Here is a 24125-nt window from a genome sequence, read left to right as displayed (position 1 = left end):
AAATCAGACACACAGAAACCAGGCGTCTAAACTCTTGTCTCTGTGTTTGAGTTGCTAGGTTTCTTAATGCGGAATCGCAAGGCTGAACGCATGTATTATTTCTCTTAATAATTACAGTTGGCAATTACTATGGGGCTAGGAAAATAGTTTAACCAGTCATCAATTCCCAGGTCAGTTTTGTCTTTTAAGCCTATAGAATTTGCTTCATATGTCAGTCATATCATGCTATAGGCCACTGCATTAACAGCTGCAGCAAATTAATCCTGCAATGTGATCTATTAAAGTATTTGCCACTTCCTCGAGAAATATAATAGATGATTGTTATTATTCTTCAGGGGTAATTACCATCTACATCGGACTTATATTTCAACTAGCTATGTATCTAGCTATCAATTGTTTGACCTGCAAATAAATTTATTTTATTTTTATTAAAAATAGCTTCTTCTGTGGCTGGGTGGCAGTAGCACATGCCTTTAACTACAGTACTCAGGAGGCAAAGGCAGGAGGATCTTTGTGAATTCAAGGCCAGGCTGGTCTACAGAGCTAATTCCAAGGCAGTTAGGACCTGTTGCATGGAGAAACTCCATCTCAAAACTCCCCCACCCTCTCCCCCCAAAAAAAGAAAAAGAAGATTCTTCTCTCATACAATGCATCCTGACCACAGTTTCTTCTCCCTCCACTTCTCCAAGCTCCCCCACAACTCCCCTCTCCCCCAGATCCATGTGTCCTCTGTTTTCCTTAAGAAAGATCTCTGAATATGGCGGACAATGAGGGCTGCTGAGAAGCCAAGGACAATGGCACTGGGTTTTGATCCTACTTCATGTTCTGGCTTTGTGGGAGCCTAGCCGGTTTGGATGTCCACCTTCCTAGACCAAGATGGAGCGGGGAGGACTTTGGACTTTCCACAGGGCAGGGAACCCTTACTGCCCTTCAGACTGGAGAGGGAGGGGGAGAGGAGTGGGGGGGAGGGGGAGAGGAGAGGGAGGAGGGGGGAAAAGGGAGATGGGGAGGGAAATGGGAGGCAGGGAGGAGGCGGAAATCTTTTTTTTTTCAATAAAAAAATTATATTTAAAAAAAAAAGAAAGATCAGGTCTCAAAAAGACAACAATCAAACATGAACAGGAAGCCAGGTACCCCAGAGTTATTCTACTAGGGTGACTCACGCTGACAAAACAAAACAATGAAATGATTCTTAAGGATACTCTGCTGTACTTATAGATTGGTGCCTTGTCCAGTGAACATTAGAGAGGCTTCCTCCGGCAGCAAGTGGGAGTGGGTACAGACCAAACAGACATTATACAGAGAGTGAGTCTAACTTGGACGGCTCCATTGGGTCCCTCCCTTGGAGCTTGGGGAACCCTTTGGAAGAGGGGAAGGAAAAATTGTAGGAGCCACCAGGATAAAGGACATCAGGAGAATAGGACCCACTAAACTAACTAAACAGGACGTATATGGGCTCACCAAGACTGAAGCAACATTCACAGGGCCCGCAAGTGTCTGAATCGAGTCCTGTGTCTACTATGGCTGTTGACTTGGTGTTTCTGTGGTACTCCTAACAGTAGGATTGGGATACCTATCAATTTCCAGCTCATTTTTATATAACTACCCTAGCTATTATATATTCAACTGCCCAGAATGTAATTTCCTACCTGTGAAATGGATAGCATGACCTCTACATTTGAGAGTTACATGTCTCTGATTATATATATTTTAGGCAGCATTATTGAGTTATACATTATAACTAGAATTAGCTAAAAAGTAAAATTAAGCTTACTAGTAAAAGATCAACATTTTTGTCCCTTTTTGGTTATATATTCTCTCTGTCTCTCTCATAGATGTGTGTCTCAGAACATGTCTCTAGAATCAAGATTTATTTGCCGCGTAGTTACACATTCCGTCAATCTACAGAACATGGCTCATTCAGTTCTCATATTGATGCAATGAAGATTACATGAATCATTAACTGTTTGGTGTTCACGGTTACACTATGCACTCAGCACGCTTAGGCATTGGTGGTATTATTTCTCCCACTCCGCTATGCTAATTAATCAGATATGAATAGACTTGAATATTTTCCTTTCCAAATAATGTGTTTTAAAAACTGTTATCATATGCATTCATGTACCTATGTGTACATGCTTGTGTGTTAAGATTTATTTGTATATGTCCCTGTGGAGGCCAGAAAACAACACTGTCATTGTGTTAGTGACAAATACCTTGTCTTCTAGCTCAGACAGAGTGTTTCAACAGTCAGGTGTTTGACAAGTACCCTAGGCTGGTCAACAAGCCTGAGAGAGGCCACCTGCTTCCACTGCCCCAGAACTGGGGTTACAAGTGCATGCCACAACACCTGGCCTTTAAAAAAATGTTTTTTCTTGGGATTCAACTTAGGTCGTCACGCTCTTTATCCAGTGAGCTATCGCACAGGCTGGAAAACAATGCATTTTACACATCGTAATTCACAACGTATCTTAGTTGTCCCTGTTCAACTGGGTAGTTTTATCATGCTCTTTCTGTATACAGTTTTCAAAGTATTGGTTGAGATTTCATATTATAATACTATCCATCCAATGCTGGCTGAATAAATTCAAACTCCACTATTTAGTTCCTGAAGATGGTTCTTTTTACGTTACAACAGGAAATGGGTAAGAAGTTTTTCTCTGTGAACATAATTCCAGCACAGATGTTTGTTTTGGACATACAAATGGCTGCTGTAGAAGCATGGGACACTGCCTACCACCAGCTAGTACCATCAGACACCTTTGGTGTCAGGGAGCACTTAACCCGCACAAGCTGGGCTAGTTGCTTTTCTGGGTGTCCTAAACTCTCAAAATCTCATTGTTTAATCTTTGTCTTAGTCTCGAATTTTCTTTTTCTTTTAAAATATTTATTTATTTATTTATTTATTTATTTATTTATTTATTTATTTATTTATTTATTAAGTATACAATATTCTGTGTGTATGCCTGAAGGCCAGAAGAGGGCACCAGAAGTCTTTACAGATGGTTGTGAGCCACCATGTGGTTGCTGGGAATTGAACTCGGGACCTTTGGAAGAGCAGGCAGTGCTCTTAACCACTGAGTCATCTCTCCAGCCCCCTTATTCTCGAATTTTCATTTGTATGTTTTCTTTTTTTTTCTACGAGTTTTTGATGATAAGAGTTAGGTTTGATAACTATAGTTGATATTGAGCAATAGAATTGTATTTGACTATAAGAAGAACAAAAATATTTTGCTGGTAAGAAAGTAAATACAATGGGATATTATTTCTAGCAAATTGTCGCACTCATAAAAGATAAGCAATGTGTTTCCTCTCCTTTGTGGACCTCAGATTTTTATAATAACATATAAATGGCATATGCATATTTGGAATGAAAGTAGCAGCAAAACGGTCTAAAAGAATGAAGGGAACTAACAGGAGAAGAGAGGAGAGGGAAAGGGAAGTGGAAGGGAAGAAGGCAGCTACATTGTCTTGTTTATACATTATGTATGAATATAAAAGTTATGAGACAGTTTTATTTACAATGCTAATAAAAACTAAAGTCTTATTGTATATTTGTTGTTAGACAGTGTGTGGCACTTAAAGAATCTTTGAAAAATAGTGGTTACACAAATAAATTAAATTGCAGTGTGGAGTTGTTCTGTGGGTATACTCATGTACATATAGGTGGGCATACACATATGTGTAAGTTCACACGAGGACAAGACGTTTATTCTGTCCTCCATGTTCTCTTTTGAGATAGACTCCTTTAACCCAAAGTTTGTTGATTCAGCTAGGCTGAAATAGTTGCTATGAAACAGCTAGGATAGGAAAGATGTAGAATTTGGATTCTTCTAAGAATCTGAGATTTCTTTATTCCTTCTCTGAGTTCTCATGATTAAAGAATTAAAACAGAAATAGCTAGTTCAGAGTTACCATAATGTTTTATTAGACAATTCTCAACTCTAGTATCCCATATATATTTATATTTTATTAATGTGGTATTATTATTTTTAGAGGTGTCAGTTTATATGAGAACCAAATTTTATTTATTCCACTCAACTTTTGAAGATGATTGCTGCATAAAAAAAGTAGCCCTAGATTCTTAAGTCCTTTTTCAAAACTTGGCTCCATTTATTTCCATCTATGTGTTTTTATTTTATTATGAGACAAATTAAGCTCAATGAACCCATAGCAAGTCAGTAATCCCTGTCTTTTCATTGCCTACAGCACTAAGCACACACAGGTCAGGGCTAAGGAGGACTCTCTGCCATCTGTCAGGAGAGCAGAGAAGGCACCCAGTTCCACATTTACACACAAACATCTTTTTTTCAGGTTCATTGCACTCTGCCCATTGGTCCTTAGATAATGAAACACTTCTAAACCAAAGTTCTAAATGCTGTATAAGTGGAAGCGTTAGCTACCAAGAATCAGATGTTTTTCTGGGTTGCTAACAATTTAATTTGCATTTAAATTAAGCAGACAGATGTGACACATCTTGATAAAGAAGAGTTGTGAATCAGATCCTGTGACTTCATTCCTTAGAGAAAAAGATCTCTCATGTGACAAACATTTTAGATCAATTATTACTATTGTGAATAATCATGTTTTGACATTGTTCAGTAACTATACAATTAAAGTTAATATACTACCTCAAGCTGCACAGAAAATGCAATTTTCCCCTTTGTGTAATATTTGAAACATCACTCTCCCCTTTATGGTCTCCAGTTTAACCTGTTCCCATAACAACCACTGGAATATATTTTTAGTGGTTTTTCTTCCTTAACAAAAATCAAAGCTCTTGCAAAACATCATGTCTTTTATTTAATTTTTCTCATTCATTTGCTTTGGGTGACTACTCTGAAAATATTATATCACTCACGCCTGCCTTTAGCAGTATTCAGTAAAGGGTTTCTGATAGTGTTTAAAAAATAACTGATACATGATTAAATAACAATTAAAAATGGAAAGAAAATAAAAGAGTCAAAAGAAAATCTGGAAAAGCTATCTGCCTCAACCTAATTTATTTTGAGAATGTGAAAGGCCGTACTCTAAAAATGAATTAAGTGTGAGACTGTTGAAAGTAGGCCAACGTGGCTAATGAGAAATTTTGCATGCTCAAACCCCTTGATGCCTCCCTTTATTTGCTTTTCAGGGGAGGATCAGATTTGGGGAAAGCGCTGTTTCTTTTCCTATATGCAGATGTATGACTAAAAGACATGAATGGTTGTAAAGACAGTGAGGAAGATATCATTGGGAAAACCATAGCTTGTGGATATGATTTCTTTGAAAGAACATTTTTTTTTCTTTCATTATGTTGTGTGTTGGGAAAATAATCCATAGATTTACCTGTGTAGTTTGAGGCCATGAGCCTCAAGTTTAGTTTTTCCATATCTTAAGGCAGATGGTATTTCCAATAATGAGAATGAATTTAATACATGAGCTACTGCATTTAGTGGAGCTTTATAAACAGATAATAATCATAGTTTTGCTCAGTTCATGCTCTCTGCTGAAGTTGTTTATCCACAAATTTTATTAAAATCTTATTATCCTCCAAACATTGAGAATCCATAGGTAAACAGAACAAAGCTTTTTTCCCCCTTTTAAATTTTATCCTGGTAGAGAAATGGAAAAATAAACAAATATGTATTCATACATCTAGAAATATCTTTTGATAAAGATGAATCTATGAACACAATGGAAAATCAGAATTGGCAAGGAGGATAAGCAGGTGAGGCACAGCTGGGTACAGCTTTAGACATGAAACTAGTTAAAGCTATCAAGGTACATACACTGAGTTTTGGTGAAGGAGCTGACCCTGGAAAGATAAGTGGGAAAATGTTTGAAACCTGTTGTAGCTGTGCTTCTTAATGTTGTGACCAAGAATCTGAGAAGTAACTTCTGGGAGAAAGAGTTTATTCTGACCAATGATTGGATGCGACAAATGCGATCACGGTGTGAGAGGCAGGGCAGTTGGGTATAATTCACAGTTGTGGAAGCAGAAGAATAAGGCTGGTTTTATGTCTTAAAAAGTGAGAGGAGAGAGAGAGAGAGAGAGAGAGAGAGAGAGAGAGAGAGAGAGAGAGAGAGAGGCAGGAAGCTTGCTTTCTATTTTACCGTCCCTTGCTCAGATTGGGTACCCAGCCATATGGGATGCTGGGCCTTTTTTCTTCAGCTATGCCTCTCCAGAAAGCCCCCATTACATGTGCCCAGAATTGTATCTCCCAGAAGACCCATAAATCCTGTCAGATTGACCATATTGTACAATTGTTACAATATTTGATCTATATCTATTATTAATGCATAAATGGTCTTTCTGGTTAGCTAATTTTATTTTCATATCATTAACTGATCTTGCGTTTCCTCATTTGATAACTCCTCTGCATACATATTGTATCATCATTTACTTAGTGTCATTAATCAAAAGGATAAAATTAGGTATCAATAACAGATTTACTTGACTATATTCAACTGGACCAGTTCAAACTGCTGAGTGTTATGATTAAAAGGAAAACATTTAGACAGATTTGTCAGCTGTTACTGCCAACCACTTTAATCTAGATTTGCAGGTGACTGTCTCTAATAGAATACAATATCTACTCCATCTCATTTCACAAAATTCACTAAAATGAATGTTTTTTCCATCTTTGCATAGTAAAATGACTATCTTGGCAATCTTAAGATTTTCATCAAATTTGATTTTTCTACTCTCATTGTTCTATCAAGGGATGAACTGTGTATAACCAATTAGATTATTGTGAATACATAAATTGAAGTAAATGCAGAAGCCGGGAAATGAAAATTAGACAGTTTTGGGAGTAGGGGCTAGATGAACAATAGAGAAATGAATAGTAGGGTGCAGAATTCTTTATGAGGAAGTGGGAAAGGCAAGGTACTAATTAAAAAGGTGAAAGGAGAAATGCAGAAGGAAGGGGAAGGTAAAATAACAGTAAGAATGTCTAAAAGTCATGAGGAATTAGAAAGCTTTTACCTTAAAAGTCCCTATAATACACAAAAGTCTATATATAAATTTACATTTATAGTTTAAATGAAATTTTCTCACTTGATCTGATAAAACTCCCTCCAAGAGTCACCCTAAACCCCACTTAATAAAACCCCCAGCACCAGGCATGAAACGTCTTCTGTTTTAAGCTCTTCGTTAGAATTGTCCAACAGACTCTCAAAACGCACAGGCTATTGCTTTTGACCTTGATTGCTCCCTAAAGGTGGAAGGTGAACACCTATTGCTGAAGACATTGTGCCCTTCAAGAATGGGACACAGAGGTCCCTTAGCTGAAAGATGCCCCTCTGAGGACAAGCTTCACATGTTACCAGAAGTTGCCATCTAATGGAGTGAAGCAAGCAACAGTCCTCCAAGCTGTAAGACCTAGAAACCACAACTACCAGCATGTGAGATACCCCTAAGGATGCAGCAGTGCCATGCATGCCAACAGCTCTCTACATGGACTTAAGAACCTCTTAACAATAGGAAAGTCATGCATGGGGCTGGAACATAGCTAACCACCCAGGGTAGAGCAGTCATGGATTTTGGAGAATACAGAACTAACTCCTTTATTAAAACAGCCCTTATCCTTCTGTCCCCAGGGAAGTGTAGCAGTCCTCAGCCCTCATATATAAAATGTCTGTGACAAACAGAACCCACAGCCAATCAAAATGCAGAGTTATGGAACCCAGTCACAAGTGTTATATCTATAGTACAACTTTTGTACTTAGGCTAAGGGTCATTACACAAGAGGATGCGTTATTATTTGCTGTGACATTGTGCCAGAAGTAATACTCATAAAATCTCGCCAACGTGACTGGCTAGTCTTGAGGTGAACAAGGATAACAACCGACATAATGCTACACAAAGAACTACAGACAACTATGGAATGCCGAGAGTGGAGAAATAGTCTTCCTCAGGGAAAACCACGCTGATTGGTTATTTAATTTGAAATGGTAATCTCTGAAAATATTCACACAAGTATCATTACACAGACTAAGCAGGTTGCATTTAGAACTAAACACATGCACAGTGTGTGTGTGTGTGTGTGTGTGTGTGTGTGTGTGTGTGTGTGTGAATAAAGGCCATTTGAGGGTTTAAAGGGAGAAAAAGAAAGGGAGAAATGTAATATTATTATAACTTCTAAAATGGGGAAAATGAATTTTTTCATTTTCTCTGTGATATTAAGGGTTTGACAGTACCAATTAAATCATAAAGTGTCAGATTATAGAAGACAAAGTCTCAAATTTAGAAACTTTCATATTCCAAATATCCAAGTAGGCTAGCCTGGCTTGACAGAAAGTAGATCGTAGAATAGCTTATCAGTTAAACACTTTCACCAAAGTAGCTAGATACAAAATTAACTCATAAGAATCAGTAGCCCCTCTATATACAAATGCCAAAAAAAAAATAACAAACAGATTAAGACAGAAGTCAGGTGAGCAACACATTTCACAATAGCCTCAAACAATATAAAATATCTTGGGTCACTCTAACCAAGTAAGTGCCAACAGAGAGGAGGGAACCAAAGAAGCGAGAACTTCTGGATCAACATTATCAAAGCTCACGTGACCTCATGGAGACTAAAGCAGCAAGCGTAGCGCCTACAAGGTCTTCATCAGGTCCTCTGCATATGTATTATGGCTTCCTGTTTAGTGTTTTTATGGGATTCCTGGGTTCAAATGAATGGGTTTCTGGTTCTTATGCCTTCTCTTGGGATTTCCTTCTTCTGTTGTTTCGTCTTGTCCAACTTTGATGTGATAGTTTTTATTATATTATTATCTCTTAGAAACCTGATCTTCTTTAATGAGAGAGAGAGAAAGGGTGTGGTTCTGAGTGGGAGAGAAGGTGGGTGAGAAGGGGGAGGAGTAGAAGGAGGGAAAACTATAATCAGGATATATTTTATGAGAAAAGAATCTATTTTCAACAAAAGAAAAATAATAACTGATGGCCAACAAGGAAAATAAAAGCATTAGACAGTGGAATTCTTCCTTAATTCAAAAAATCAAGAATTAAGATCTAAGACTGGAGAGATGGCTCAATAGGTAAAAGCACCTGACACTCTTATAGTGAACCCAAGGCCTGTTCCTAGCACCCATTTGGGGTAGTTCACAATCAGCATCAATGCCACCTACAAGACATCTTTTATTCTCCTCTGATCTCTGGTCATGTCCATTCAGGCAAATTCTCACATATACATTCAATCAATGGAGAATAATTCTTTTAAAAAGCATAAAATCTATGTACACATTTCAATAATCAATTAATTTTAATGCATTTAACTTTTATTCCTAATTTATCGTCAGTTTTTTTTACATATAAGACTTTAATTTCTAAATGCCTTTTTAATTTTAAAAATAAAAGACTATGACAAAATTAAACTTGGATCTTTTTGACTGCTTATTTTATTAAGAAATACTTATTATGCTGTAAAAGAGCATATTAGGCTCAGTAACTGAGAATTTCATTTTAAAACATGCATTATCAGTATACTAAGCCTTATTTGAAGAAAATAGAAAAACTTGTATTTTAAATAATGATTTTATTTTAATTGTTTCTGTTTATGCATGTGCATGCATGCACACATGTTACTATGTATAACTGCAACAGCCACAGAGTCCAGAAGGACTATTGCATTCCACGGGGATTAAATTATAGGCAGTTGTCTTGCTGTGGTTATAAGAACAGAACTCGGGTTCTCTGGAAGAAGGAAGGCCTCTAAAGCAACAAGTATCTCTCCAGCCTATTCTTGCATTTTAAAAGTAGACAAAATCAACATCAGTCAGTATTCCTTTCAAACTGAATACTGAGGCTAGTTTGTGGAATTTTATGAGGTATTTTCTTTCTTTTGTATTTGCAAACATAGACACCAAAACTTCTTGTAATCGACATAGGTATGTTTCTTAAAACTCTACACATCATAAAGTCTGGGTGTTTGTGATTTAGAGAAAGAATTGTATAAATCTAAATACTTAACAGTATCTCTATTTTGTTACCTGTTTAGATAGTCAAATTTGCCTGCAGCAGTATGAAAACCACTTTGAAAATTATAAACTTAAGAAACAATACATAATATTGTTTTAATTGAATTGTCTTTAAAAGTCATGATTGAATACCTCTCCTCTTTTTGAGACTGAATCTCAATACGTGCTCTAAACTTTCAATCCTCCTACCTCAGACACCTGAGGACTGCCATGACGCATAAAAGTCACTACTCCTGGTTATTCTTGAGAGTACCCTTCTAGTCTTTCCTGTTTATTCTTTTCTGGAAAAGTGTGTATCTCACCTGAACTTCTTATAATGGACTGATTGGATTGATTGAAAATTATTCCAGTCTATGATGGTGTGGCAATAATAAGTACTAACAGAAACCATCCCAATAATTTTACATTTCAGTATTTTCTAAGTTCATGTCACACAGGTCAGCAACTCCTTTTGATGCTAAACACTAGTAGGGAAACTCAGTATCCAGTCAGCTAAGCAGAGGTCACCCAACAGTGCACCATACTGCTAAACTATGGTGGTCACCTACTAAGGTTTTTAAACATATTATGTTGTAACATTTTAAATTTATAATTGGTTTATAGAGCAACAGCACCCCTGTAAGCCAGGAGCCATCTCTCTACAGTAGACGAGAAAATGTGATCTGAAATGATGAAAAGAAGTTTTGAAGCAGCCAGGCACCTCTATCATGGACTGACACTTTCTTCTTCTTCTAATGGAAGGCTAGTTATAACCTCAAAGAATAATCATTGATTACAGTAGAGTCAGTCATTTTCTCTGGAGCCATTGCTGACCATCTGAAGTGACAGTTTTTAATCTTCCTGCATTGACTTCTATAGATTTTTTTCCAACTGCAGTCCTCATAAAAGTAGCCACCTTCTTATTCCTGATTCTTTTGATCTTCACTCTCATTTTTTTTTTAAATTTAATATTAGAATTCTGACTCGATTCACTAAATTGCTTAAGGGTGCAGTTGGTATAAGGCATCTTTGATTTTAGCAAGTGAAACTGTGTCACAATAAATTTAAATGCATTTCCTTGCTGTTTGCTGTACAAAATGAACCTCTTCCTTTGCATTATGGTGAATTTGAGAGAGTATTTTGTTTTATAAGCACAATCTCCCAACTCCTACAAGGTTCTTATTCATTTTGAAAAATTTTAAGCTCAATTAATATTCTGAATTTGAAAAGCAGGTTATGTGAATGTTTTGTAGATCAAAAGAGAACAACCTGTCCTTTTCAGTCACGTCAGCTGCTAAAAATTCAGTGGTAAAGTGGCTACAAAAATCTCCATATTCGCATGTCTGTCAACACAGAGCATGGACTCGTCTAATAGATACACATATCAATAAAAGAAATGCCTTGATAATCTTTATGCCACACTATAGTGACTTATTTTCTCATTTGCAGTCTTCTTTTTAATAGTTGACAGTTTCATACAATTTTATAGTGAATTTTAGGATTTTTCAATCCCTATTCCCCTCTCTCATCCCTTCCTTCTTTACACCGTGTTCTCCTTTCATTTTCATGTTTTCTCTCTCCTTGGGTGTGGTCTTTGCGTTTAATTGGAACATTATGCTCCAGCATGAGTGTGAGTGGGCTGCGTTATTTTGAAGCAAGGGTTGACTTGTCCTTTGTTACACAACTGAGGGAAATGACAGCCCTCCCCCAGCAAGCTCTAACTGCCAATAGTCTCTCAAGGAGAAACTGTAGTCTTCTTCTGAAGCCAAATATTTATAATTCAAATAATGACTATGTCCTTCCTACAAGTTGAAAGAAACATGATGGCATGGCTTTCTATATTTAGAATATAAGCATAGTTGGGAATTCAACTCCACTTGTTATTACAAAGATCAACTTGGATAGGTTCATAAATTTCTATGTGTTTCAGTTTCTCTATCCATAAGATAACAATATTGATTATCCCTACCTCATCAACTTTTTGTGAATATTAGATACAGGAATATGTATAAAATGTTTAGAAAATTTCCTGCAGTATAACAACCAACCATTATCACCATCATTCTATGTAAGGGATAATTTTCACCAAGAAGCTTAAAATACTCTGAAAGCAGAAAACTAATAGCAAAACCTTGGTTATACAAAATAGAAAGATCAAAAGCACCACCACCAAAGGAAGAAACGTATCTATGATATACACTGATACACTTGGCCTTCCCTAGTTGAATGCTATGTCTGCAAATAAATCGTTCCTCAAATGTATTGTGCATGCCAATGATTTCTAACCAAAGGAGTCAGGAGTAGACACAATCTGCATCATCTGTATACTCACACATCTTCACCACCAACCACACATGCTGTGTCCCTTCTTTGAGAAAGGCAAAACTCTATTTTAACAGAGTGACAGCATAGCATGTAAGGGAAATGAAAGACCAGTGTGTTGTTGCTGTTGGTACTGAGTCAAATGACCTATGACAGACTGAGTCATGAGTAAAAGCAATCATTTATGGAGATAAGGCTTTGCAATATCAGAGTTTAATAAAGCTCCCATCCTCAGCTCTCCATGTGCATTCCTAAACTAATATCTATCAGTTCTAAATCTACTCTACAGTTCACCTCAAGATTCTAGGACAGGAAGACTTCAAATTGCTGTTGTCTTTGTCACTGATATTACTGGAAGGTTCTCTATTTCTGGTGCTAATGTGGTCTGTATATCAAGGTGAGAAATAACTCATTCCTTTATGTCTATCCTGTTTCTATTGGTGTCACTGATGACTGCTGGAATCAGCAAGTGAAATGGTGTCCAGTTGCTAGGTTTTCTCACATTACCTGAACTGCCATTATTGGACCATCATACCCCTGTCTTAAAATATAAGGATAGAAAAGTGTATCTCTTTCCATTACCTTGGTACCAGATCCTAAAGACCCTTCTCTGAACTTGAAGGAGCCCTATCTCCCACCCTATAGAGCTTTGGAAAGACAGAACTGAGGTTGTGTCCTTCAGACTTGTTTGTCCCACTTAGTCTCTTTCTTTTTTCATCTTCTATTTAAGTGGATTATACATCTTGTAGTTGCCAAGTTTATATATGCCTAAAATTTTTAGTATTGTAACATCAGACTCAATAACTTTTGTATTATTTTTTAGGTATAATTGCTGTTGGGGTTATTTTTTTTCTAACTAGACTGCAGTTTCATACTACCTAAATACCTGTATTGGTAACTAACATAACACATACCAAGGGTTAAATGATTTCCTTAATGACTGGGAAATAGATGACAGAGACAAAGATCTCAAAGGTAAAGACTCTTAGTTAATTATATGGTGTTCTCACAAGATTTCTATTTGAGCTGACATTTTACTTATTGCTCTGTTGCTGTGATGAAACACCATGACAAAACAGCAAGTTGTGGAGGAAAGGGTTTATTTGACTTATACTTTCATGTTACTGGTCAACAACGAAGGAAGTCAGGACAGGAACTCAAACAGGGCAGGATCCTGCAGCTGGAGTTGATGCAGAGGCGATGGAGGGGTGCTGTTTACTGCCTTGCTCCTCCTGGCTTATTCAGTCTGTCTTTTTTTCTTTTGATTTTTAATTTGTTCTATTTGTCTCTTATATCATGTATCTTGATCTCATTCATTTCTTGTGCCTTCACGTCCACCCTCTGCTCCTGTACTTGCCACCCAAATAATAGGAAATTTAAGAGAAAAAAATGGAAAAAATTAAAAAAGGGAAAAAAATTGAAAATCTCATCCTGGAAGTTGCAGTGTGACATGATCAGTCACACTGTAGACTCTTCGTTTATAATTGGTAATTGCGAGTATTCTCAACAAAGAGTCATTGGTCTGGTTTGAAGCCTCTAGTTTCTAAACACTCTCAATGCTGGGTCCTCATTGGGACTTTACTTGCATGTCCTGTTATTGCCCTGTGTTTTGGAGATCCTACAGCTTTTGGTCTGCATCCACTTGTTTTGTTATACAGCATAGGACCACCAGCACCAGGGCTGGCATCATCGGTAGTGGGCTGAGCCCTCTTCTATCACTCACTAAGAAAATGCCCTCTAGGCTTGCCTACAGCCAGATCTTCTGGAGGCATTTGCTTAATTAAGTTTCCCTCTTCTCTCAGATGATGTCAGCTTGTGTCAAGTTGACAAGAACTATCCAACACAGCTAGGAATGTATCTCTGATGCCTAATATGTATTGACTGGAAAGTAAACCTTATGATATATGGCACTTATTACTGACTCTACAAAAGTTGTTACAAAAGACCCATCAACTCAGAAATTAACTGGGTAGTATGATGTAGATGTGCATAGGAATAAAAAGAATTCAGAAGACTCCAGAGTTTAATAAACAAAGTAAGTGTCATCTTCCAAATCTTATGTTGTAGGCCACCACATTGAATTCAACAGCACAGCGCTGAGTAATGCAAACAATAAAGTCACAGAAAAGATCTCAAATACAGCGAGTCAAAGCAATAGGAAATGATTGACAGCCTAGTACCCAGTAAAGCTTCCTAGCAAAATAAAGCATTTCTGGGCAACGGTTGTGTTAAGAGTTAATCCTTTCATCTACTTTCCAATAAAAAGAAAAGTGGAAGAAAAGGAGGAAGGGCATTTAAGAAGGAACTTTTCTAGGCATCGAGACTATTGGGAAGCAAACAGATCAACACTCTAATTAAAGAATTCAGGGAACAGTAATAGGAAAAAATGGTCTGATTCCAGAAATATGAGCCTTAAACTATTTGAAATGACTCTTGACCCCATGTTCTATTTGAAATGGGAAGTGCATTTTAGTCTTACATAATTTGGACATAAATTGGAGTGAGTTGGAAAACGCGAATAACCTGGTCATGGTCCAAACTGTCTCCATTCAGCAATGACTAATCAAAGGTCCTGAACTTGATATGAATACTAAGATGAGAAGAGTTCTGAGCTATTAGCCTAGAGAATAGACAGAATGGAACACAGCATGGTTCCTTCTTACCCAGAGAGAGGGCTCTGAGTGATGCACTTAGTGTTCACTAACTCCATTTCCTTTACCTAGTCGCACACAGACACATATTTACCACCTTCTGCCACAGTTTAATTGAGTTCTGACATTCAGGTTTGGCCAATGGAAAAATGTCCATTCCTTCAAAGCTACTTTCTAGTGGCTAACATGCACAGTACTTCAGCTTCCTCTTTCTTCTGACGTCTAAGGAGACTGTGTGCATCCAAAGCAGCATCCAAAGACAGGTGTAATCAACAACCCAAGATATGTCATGCTCTGACAGAAAGAAAATGGTTTAATTTTTATATGTCTGAAATAGATTTGATTATAATGCTATTGCAGTTAGAGGCTATTGCCTGATATAGTATATATTTAATTCCTGAGTTTGATTATATTGGTAGTTGGATATTTTTTTCTTCTTACTAAAATTATTTGACTGGGAAGAAAACGACATCTAAAAAGTGAAATGGTAGTTCAGTAGAAAAGCCTTTCCTGGGAGAGCTGAGCTTTGGCAATCCTTTACCAGCTGTGGAAGTTCATTAACAAGTCGGAGCCACTATGCCTATCTAGGAAATGAAGCCAATGTCAGACTACTGCTACGCAGAGAAAGCTACGTGAAGTGTTTGCTCAAGATTCTCTATGGGTTTGACTTATTAGTCTGAGAGAGGTTAAATACTCAAAGCCACTTTAACAAAACACAGAAGATATATTTTATTTAGACTTTTATCCATTGAACACATGACTAAATCCAGCTTTTATAGAAATACTGAATGCATTTGTCATGTAAATTTGTCTCAAATACATCATGTGAAATTCTACAAGGATAAAAATAATTAAGAAAGAAAAAGGATAAAATATGAGAGTGAAATGAGAGATGTTTCTATAATTTCACAAGACTGATTTCCCAGATTTTTAAGTGTCCATTGCAGACATATATGAATATGACAGTATTTTTGTTGTCGGATATTTAAGAACTTTAAATTTCTGCTGCTGATACATCACAAGTCCTAGACATTCTGTTACAACACCTCAAACAGACAACACTGGTAAAATAATTTGAAAATTCAAATAATTCCAAAACAAAAAGAATACATCTAAAATTTTTCAGTTGTATTTAATTCTATGTTCATCAACTAACAGGTAGATGAATAAAGATACTTACAAAATGATAAGCCTTCAATAAGGTCTATGCAACTAATGATTTAAAAGATATCAAATGGAATTTTCCTTCTTTAAACTAAAATATAGAGTGCTATAGTAAAAAAAAAGAGGTTATTTTAAACTCCTTTTGTTAATGGATTATCTCTTCAAATTACTGGGAAATGTTGTTTAGCTAAGAGCAAATATTTAGACTCACAGTGAAAAACAAAGCTTAAAGGCAGGTTTACTGATTCAGTCTTTAAATTGTTTTTACAGAAAATGATTATTTTTAATCAGATATTTAAAAATATGCAAACAACAACTCTGATTTGATTTTTTGCTCACATTTGCTTAACATATTTACTGCACATGTTTTTCCTCTGGTGATTCCATCTCGTAGTGTTAAAACGAGCAACTGTTTCTCTCAGGTCACTCCAATAACTACAGTGATTCCACAAGACCACACACACACAAAAAAAAATAGCTGCTTAATTTTATTAAATTTAACACATGAGATTTTTTATTTTTAGCGATATTGTGACAGTTTTATCAATTAGAGTGAATCTATTAGAAGAACATACTGGGAAAGCAAACGCTATTGCAAACAAGAATGCTCACGTACAGGCCCACATCTCACCAACATCTTAGCATCCTATCTATGTGCAAGCTACTTTGAGGTAAAATAACTTTCCACTCACCAGTGTGGAGGTTTGAGAGGCATCTGCTGCTTCCCCTGCGGTCTCTGGTGTCCGCGTGGAGTTGGGGATTCTGTGAGGGTTCCGGGCTATCGCTTCACACCAGCCCAGCATTTTCTCCTTCCTCCTTTCCCTTCTCACTTCCTGAAATTCTGAAAATAATTTACATTCCCTGAAACACATCGCTTCTCATAGTGATGCTCTGGAAAATACACATAACTGAAATGTTATAATTCCAAAATTTAATAAAATGCAGATGGCGAGGTACTATTTTAACTAGAAACCATGAAGGGAAAATAAGGGTTACTAATTATTAGTAATATTATCCCAGAGCCAATGCAATGTCAACTGTGCATCTTTTCAAGGTGCAACATCATGTCCATCCACTTATAAACATAAGAGTTTCCCACACCAGGTCCTAGGAGTTCATATCTGGTGTAGGTTGAAAACATTCTTAACCTGGAAGCTGAAAACAGGACTAGATCCGGAAGATAATTACATCCAGCTATATGAGATTTGACAACAGGGGAACTTTCTGGGAAATGAGTCAGGAGACAACTTTATTATTGTAATGCTGTTGATAGTCACTGGATATGAACTCTTGGCAGAATCAAAACACACATGAACAAGAGATATATCAGATTATAACATGGTATACCATTTCTTAGGAAATGTCAACATATAGTAACTCTCTATATATATGTATTGTTTCTAGCAAATTTAATATATATATATATATATAATATATTTATACGTATCAAAATAAGGACACAAATAGACTTGTAAATATAATAGCCACTAGCAGTCACTTATTCTGCATTACAAACCTTGCATAATTATATGTGTTGTTTGTTTATATGAGTGACAGCATGGTGTATTTGTTGATGGTAGCATTAACATACATATATATATACACATATATGTATATGAGGAATGTGCAACATTTGTTATTATGACATTTATGTTCTCACTGGGCAACATCGATCATTTTGTCTCCTTTGTCATCTTATAGAATACATTCATATATACATTTCATCATTAACTAAAACAGCATTATGATCTGTATGGTGTATGCCAATGACAAATAAAATTTGCACAGGTTTTAGCTGAACATCTTAAAGAAGCAAAATACTTAAAACAAAAGACCAGTGATAGACTGTGTCCCTGTTATCTTTCTTTTAAAAGTTTGATAACAGAAGGCAAGCTTAGTGAAACTATGGTAAACTTAGCGCTGATATCCATCAAAGCTCAACCTATTAAAAACAGCAGTTCAAAACAAAGCTTTATTTCATCATGTGTAGAAATGCCCCAAAGCCCCTCCAAGTTTCCCAGCGCTTTCCATTTAATGGAATTTTGTGTCTTTGAATGTCATATCAACAAGGACTTTGAAGATAATGGAGAAACATTGTTTCCCTTGTAAAGTTTTACAGCCTACTTTTCCACTCCACCACCCTCGGTAATTAGAAATAGTTTATTGCAGGTCTTTAGTTAAACGCATTACACTGTCAATTAAATATCAAAAATAATGTAGAGTAATTATTTTTCACAGCATCCAAAGCAATTAGCAATCTGGTGGTTTATAACATTTCAGGATTCAAAACAGTACAGTTCAGAGCTTTAAGAAAGTAACGCAAAGAAAGGTTACTTGTGGATGGATGAGTTATTACTCTTGTGACAAAATGCTCAAGTCAAATGAATACAAACAATGCAAACAAGAAAGTGATAAAAACTTTCATAAAATTGAACTGAAGGTAAGCAATGAAATAGTTGTTTTTCTAAAAATAGTTTATTTACTGATATTATATGTACATTGGTGTTTTGCCTGCATGTATGTTTGTGTGAGGGTGTTGGATCCCTTGGAATAGAGATTACAGACATTGTGAGCTACCATGTGTGTGCTGGGAATTGGACCAGGGTCTTCTGGAAGAGCAGTCAGTGCTCCTAACCACTGAGCCATCTCTCCAGCCTGGAAATAGATTTCTTAACAGATCCTTTGGTTTAATATGAGTGAATCATTTGTGTTACAAGAAGGGAAAGCTGAAGAAAAGAAGATGGTTTGCCAAGCAACAGATTATTGGTTCTTCCTCTTTCAACACATTGCCTGAGATACTTAAAGAAACCCTGATCTATTTAATAAGAACTACGCACATCCAACTAAGTTGCACTCTGAAGAAAGTAAGCATTTCCACATTTTCAGCACACTCTGCCCTAGTTACCCATCAGTTTTTATTGCAGGTCTTGAAGTGTGTTAAGTGTAATGAAATGAGTATCTTTATTAAAAAATAGAGTGAAATAATATCTACAAACAATTTAACCAACAAAAACAAACATTCCACTTTTATTTGCTAGTTGCTCTTTAAAAAACATCAATTTTCTAACTTTCAAATATTTTTATGCTTTTCATTTTAAAATTAGAACTCAGTCATGATTTAATATCACTTTAGTACTTATGAGAAAGTGTGGGATTCATACCTAATAAAAAGTATAATAAAGTGGCCCACAAAGTTATGATATCATTTGTCTCTATTCAGGAGTGTGTTTGTAAAGACATCTGATTTTTTTATTTCCTTCTAAGATTCTGAAATGGAATAAGTTGTGTTTTCAATCATAGTTGTGGCTATATCCTTTTATTCAGTCCACACTTATTGTCAAATATTTATTGAACCTCTACTCTACTGTAGATAGAGAAAGAAGAAGGCAAATAATAGTTCACAAGAAGACTATACATCCATCTTTTATTTGAGTTGGGTTTTGCCCAAAATCTATTCTAGAGAATTTTAAAGTCAGATCCTTCCAGTCTCTTATTTGAGAGACTTATAAGCTTCTTTTCTTAATGTAGTCACCCATTTCTGCTGAATTTATAGGTCTTACCTGAAATTGGTTTATAAAAATTTTATTTTCTGACCTGCTATTGACAGGCATGACAAAGGCTATTAACATGTTGGCTATACTTGTCAAAACACATAATACTGTAAAACATCAACTATATTCTCATTTTCTGCTTTAGGTATTGGTGACCATATAGTTTTAGAATTTATAGAATTATAATTCTAAATTGATAGAATAAATATTTCAAGAAGCAGATGTACATATTTTATATGCATGTTCATTAACACATGGAAATTAAATGTTTTAATAATTATTTAATTTTCTCTGGTCCTTTACCGACACGAGCAAACAGAGGAGGCAATGTGACAAATGACAGCTGACCAAAGGCTTATAAGTTAACTTTGACAGTGTCACAGGGATACTTAAAATGAATGGTGAATCTGTGGAGTGACAGAGGCCCGGCATGCTGCAGCTTTGAGAAAGTTTTATTATATTAATGAAGATGGCACATGGTGAGAGAGAAGCCCACTATGACTGAGAACGCTGGCTGCCCTTAGACATTTACATCAGATGTGGAGTCACAGTTCAAACAATTTTCTTCACCATTGATGTTAAAGTTGAAATTCTGGAAATACTAGAGGTGAACGGAGCGCACTGGCAGGCACGAGAGATTGATTGGTGAGCCTCTGCAGGCTCTCCTTCCTTCTGTGCAGTTCTGGAGCACACGTCACGTCCTTATGGATAAGAATGTACTGCCAGTCAGAGGGGAGGCAAAGTCTCAACATTTATAATTAACCTCCAAGCACTTTAAATTGTAAGCATCATTACTGATGTATCGGGATGGGAAAGTGATCATTAAGCATTCATGGTAATTACGATTTAGCCATTGAACCAAGTTAATATGAGATGTGGCAAGGAGCAACTTATATAACGACCACAGGAAATTGGGATTTAACTAAGCTTAATTTTAATATAGCACTCAAGCAGATATTTAATTTAATAAATAGGAGAATAGTGCATTCTCGGTGGATTAAATTTACAACAAATTAAAATTAAGAAAAAAGAAAGGCAATTGGGTGTATCTTATGGAGAATAATTTACTTTTAATTCACAAAACATTTACTGAGTACATTCTCTAAACTGGAGCCTGTTCTAAGAATTATGATACAGAAATGGAAGATGTCCAGGCTAAGAATAAGGAGGGGCAGTAGGCAAGGATAGCTGCTCTCATAAGACAGTATGAAAAGGATGCCCCAAGAGAATGCTGAAACAATGTAAACTTTTACAACAGACATCTAATGCACAGGATGGTAGGCCTCAGAAAACCATTCAAAGAAAAAAGATCACTGATGACATGCAAACAAAACCATCATAACTCTAAATTCATCTGCCCTTATGCGTGGCCCTGCTCAACTCTAGGGGCACCGTTTAGGCTGCAATCTATTCAAATGGCACCGTGTGACAGAGATGCTCTTTGTATTAAATACCGTGCATGTGGTACACCTCTCCAAACCAGCTTTGCCTTCTCTCACTTGGCTCCACTCTAATGCAGCTTACACATAAAACAGAGCTCTGATTCAGAAACACACAGTTGCCTGTAGCTCCTTACACCTCATTTTATCAATTATTTCCCTCCTTAGATTTGATCATTTTGTGTACTTTTCAATAACGTAGAGTTCTGGTTTTTCTAAACGTTCCATTTTCACTATCTATGTGCAGTGGAGTGTGCCCCTTAACCTTGAATTTGATTGGACAGGGCCCTTGTCAGAGAATTTGAAGAGATTTTTCAATTTAAGTTTTATGATTTTTGATTATTTATCATTTACCTAATGTGTTATCAGGAACTATTTATTTAGTTTCTGGGTAGGCTCAGTTGCTAAATGGATAAGTCTGACGTCTGAGTTCAGCCATGGGAATCCACAGCAAAGAAGAAAATTGACTTTCCAGAATTTCTTTTTTTTCTGAGTTCAACCACAGGGATTCACAGTAAAAGTAGAAAATTGACTCTCCAGACTTTCCTTTGTGTCATCCCCACATGCCAGGGAACTCTCTCTCTCTCTCTCTCTCTCTCTCTCTCTCTCTCTCTCTCTCTCTCTCTCTCTCTCACATACATACTAAATAATAATAAATAATAAAAAAAAAATAAGAATTTAAAAAATCAATCAAGCATTGCTTCTCAACTATTGGATTTGATCTCCTCCTGGGTTTACACATTTATGCACTTACACATATATGTAACAATAGCAAAAAAGAGTCCATGTTTTGAAAGGATGTGAGGAGAAAATACTTGGAAAGGGTGAGGAGGAAAAAGAGGAAATGGAAAATTGATGTAATTATACTTTAATTTGAAAATATGAAAAATATATGCAATAAAAAGGAACAAGTGGAGAATAAAAAAAACAATGGAACAAAGAACTGAAGGAGAATTAAACATATTTAGTATGTAGATGATTAAAATGAGAAAAAGGATGATAGAGTTGAAGGAATACAAAGCACATGACTACAGTACACAAGTCAGGTGCCTTCCGATGTACCTGAACATGCCACCGATGAACAAATGGAATGAATAAACACCTAATTCATCATCAGCAAAATATATAGAATCAATCTAACAAAATATTTTAGAACTTAAATGGAAACTGTAAAATTCATAAAACCAAACCAACCAAACAAACCCTCTAAAAAATAGCAACAATAATGCACTTTCCTGATTAGGAAGACTTGGTGCTGTTAATATGTGAGATTTCCTCCAGTTTGAACTACAGAGTCAATGCAATTCCAATATAAATACAGGTTAGGAATTAATTGTGTAGATACTGATAATGTATTCATAAAATTTATGCAGAAAGTCAAAATTACTATCTAAGTTTCAAACAATAACAAAGTCACAAGATGTACAGTTTCTAGTTATAAAGGACAATAAATTTATAGTACAAAGCCAGTGTATCAGAAAAATATAGACATATTAAAGAGTGTGGAACATAATACTGGGTCCATAAAAGACAAGTCATCTTTGCTTGACCAATGAGCAAAAAAAATTCAATACAGATATAACATTCTTTTCCCAAAATGGTCTGGGCCAACTGAATCACCACACATAAAAAATAAAACAAGACTCTGGATATGAAGCTTAAAGCTTACAGTTTTTAAAATAAAAATTAATTCAAATGGATCATAGAAGTAAATGTCCAACAAAACTATTAAATTTCTATAAGATAACAGGGGGAAACGAGGACGTCCTGTGTGGCTCTGAGATCTGGCTGGTAACACTAAAGTCATGCTATCTGAGAGAAAACGTCTTGCAAGGTTGAATTTATTAAAACTATCAACTTTGTCTCTATGAAGGACTCATTAAATAGAAAAAAGGCAAGTTAAAGACTGGAAGAATTTTTTTTTTTGCAAAATGCATATGAAATCTAGGCATTGACTATAAATGTACAAATCATTATTAAACCTTAACAGTGAAAAAATTTTAAAGAAGCAAGTGATATAAACCAACAAATACAGCAATTTGCTGTAAATTCATATAAAATATAATATTCCTAAGTAAATAGAAACGAGTTATCCATTAGAAGGCGTGTGTGTGCATCAAATGCATATTGACATGTTAAAGAGTCCAGATCTTCTATTTGTATAGAATATAATGCTCTTGGGAAGGATAGTGCTATAGCTACATCAACACAGTCAGTGGTCCTGCAGTAAAACTGTTACATATGATGCTATGTTGTTGGAAGTTATACTCTACATGATGAAAATTTCCAGAATCTCATAGCTCAGAGTTATAACTTATATGCATTCAAATTAACACATTTATAAAGTTGGTGATCCTGGGATAAAAAGCCGTTTGAAATTATGAGCTGATAATATTATAAATGTGTGGTGATACTTCGCTTGTTCTTTAACAAATAAAGCTTGCCTGAAGATCACAGTGTTAAAGAATAAACTTTGACCTATGAGATTTTAGAGATGTTCATCATCTCTATAACATTCAACAAATTGCTGACTGATTTACCTGTTAACAGACATCTTTGCCACTTCTAATTTTAGTGATTGCCTTTGTATGATCATCTATGATATTTGTGTCTGGATTTTTGTGCAGCATAAATTTCAAAATCGGTTCTATACACAGCTATGAATACAATGGCGGGGCTGTACAGTATAACTATGTCTATCTTGAATGTCTATCAAGAATAGTATGAAATAATATTCTTGTGGGCAAAAATTAAGAACTCCTGCTTCTGGGGCCTGGGGAGTGGCTCACCAGGTCCAGACACTTGCCATCAAACCTGATGACCTGAGTTCCATCCCAGACCCCGCGTGGTAGAAGGAGAGTACAATCTCCAGGAAGTTGTTTCTGACCGCCTCACGCATGGTCTGCACCCCTCCCAACCACACATACTAAACACATGAATGACAGCAAAGACTTTAGCAATGAAAAGGACTCTCTGTTGCTTTATATCCTGTGTTAGCTCTGGTGTTACCAACTCTAGGGGCTGACAGTCTTACTGGCATCTGGTTGCTACTT

General features: G+C 36.1%; 1 protein-coding gene across 1 annotated transcript in view; it reads right to left on the bottom strand.

Annotated features, from left to right (window-relative positions):
* Positions 1-24125, bottom strand: part of Marchf1 (membrane associated ring-CH-type finger 1) — a 447397-nt gene that overhangs the window by 298696 nt on the left and 124576 nt on the right. The window contains exon 2 of the mRNA XM_050162239.1: positions 16775-16915. Within this exon, the coding sequence (XP_050018196.1) occupies positions 16775-16915 (141 nt within the window). The remainder of the gene's footprint in view (positions 1-16774; positions 16916-24125) is intronic.

Source organism: Alexandromys fortis, unplaced genomic scaffold (genome assembly GCF_014885135.2).
Source record: "Alexandromys fortis isolate MF-2015 unplaced genomic scaffold, M_Fortis_MF-2015_v1.1 scaffold_110, whole genome shotgun sequence".
NCBI lineage: Eukaryota > Metazoa > Chordata > Mammalia > Rodentia > Cricetidae > Alexandromys > Alexandromys fortis.
Note: the sequence above shows the minus strand (reverse complement) of the source record. Positions and strands in the feature narration are given on the sequence as shown.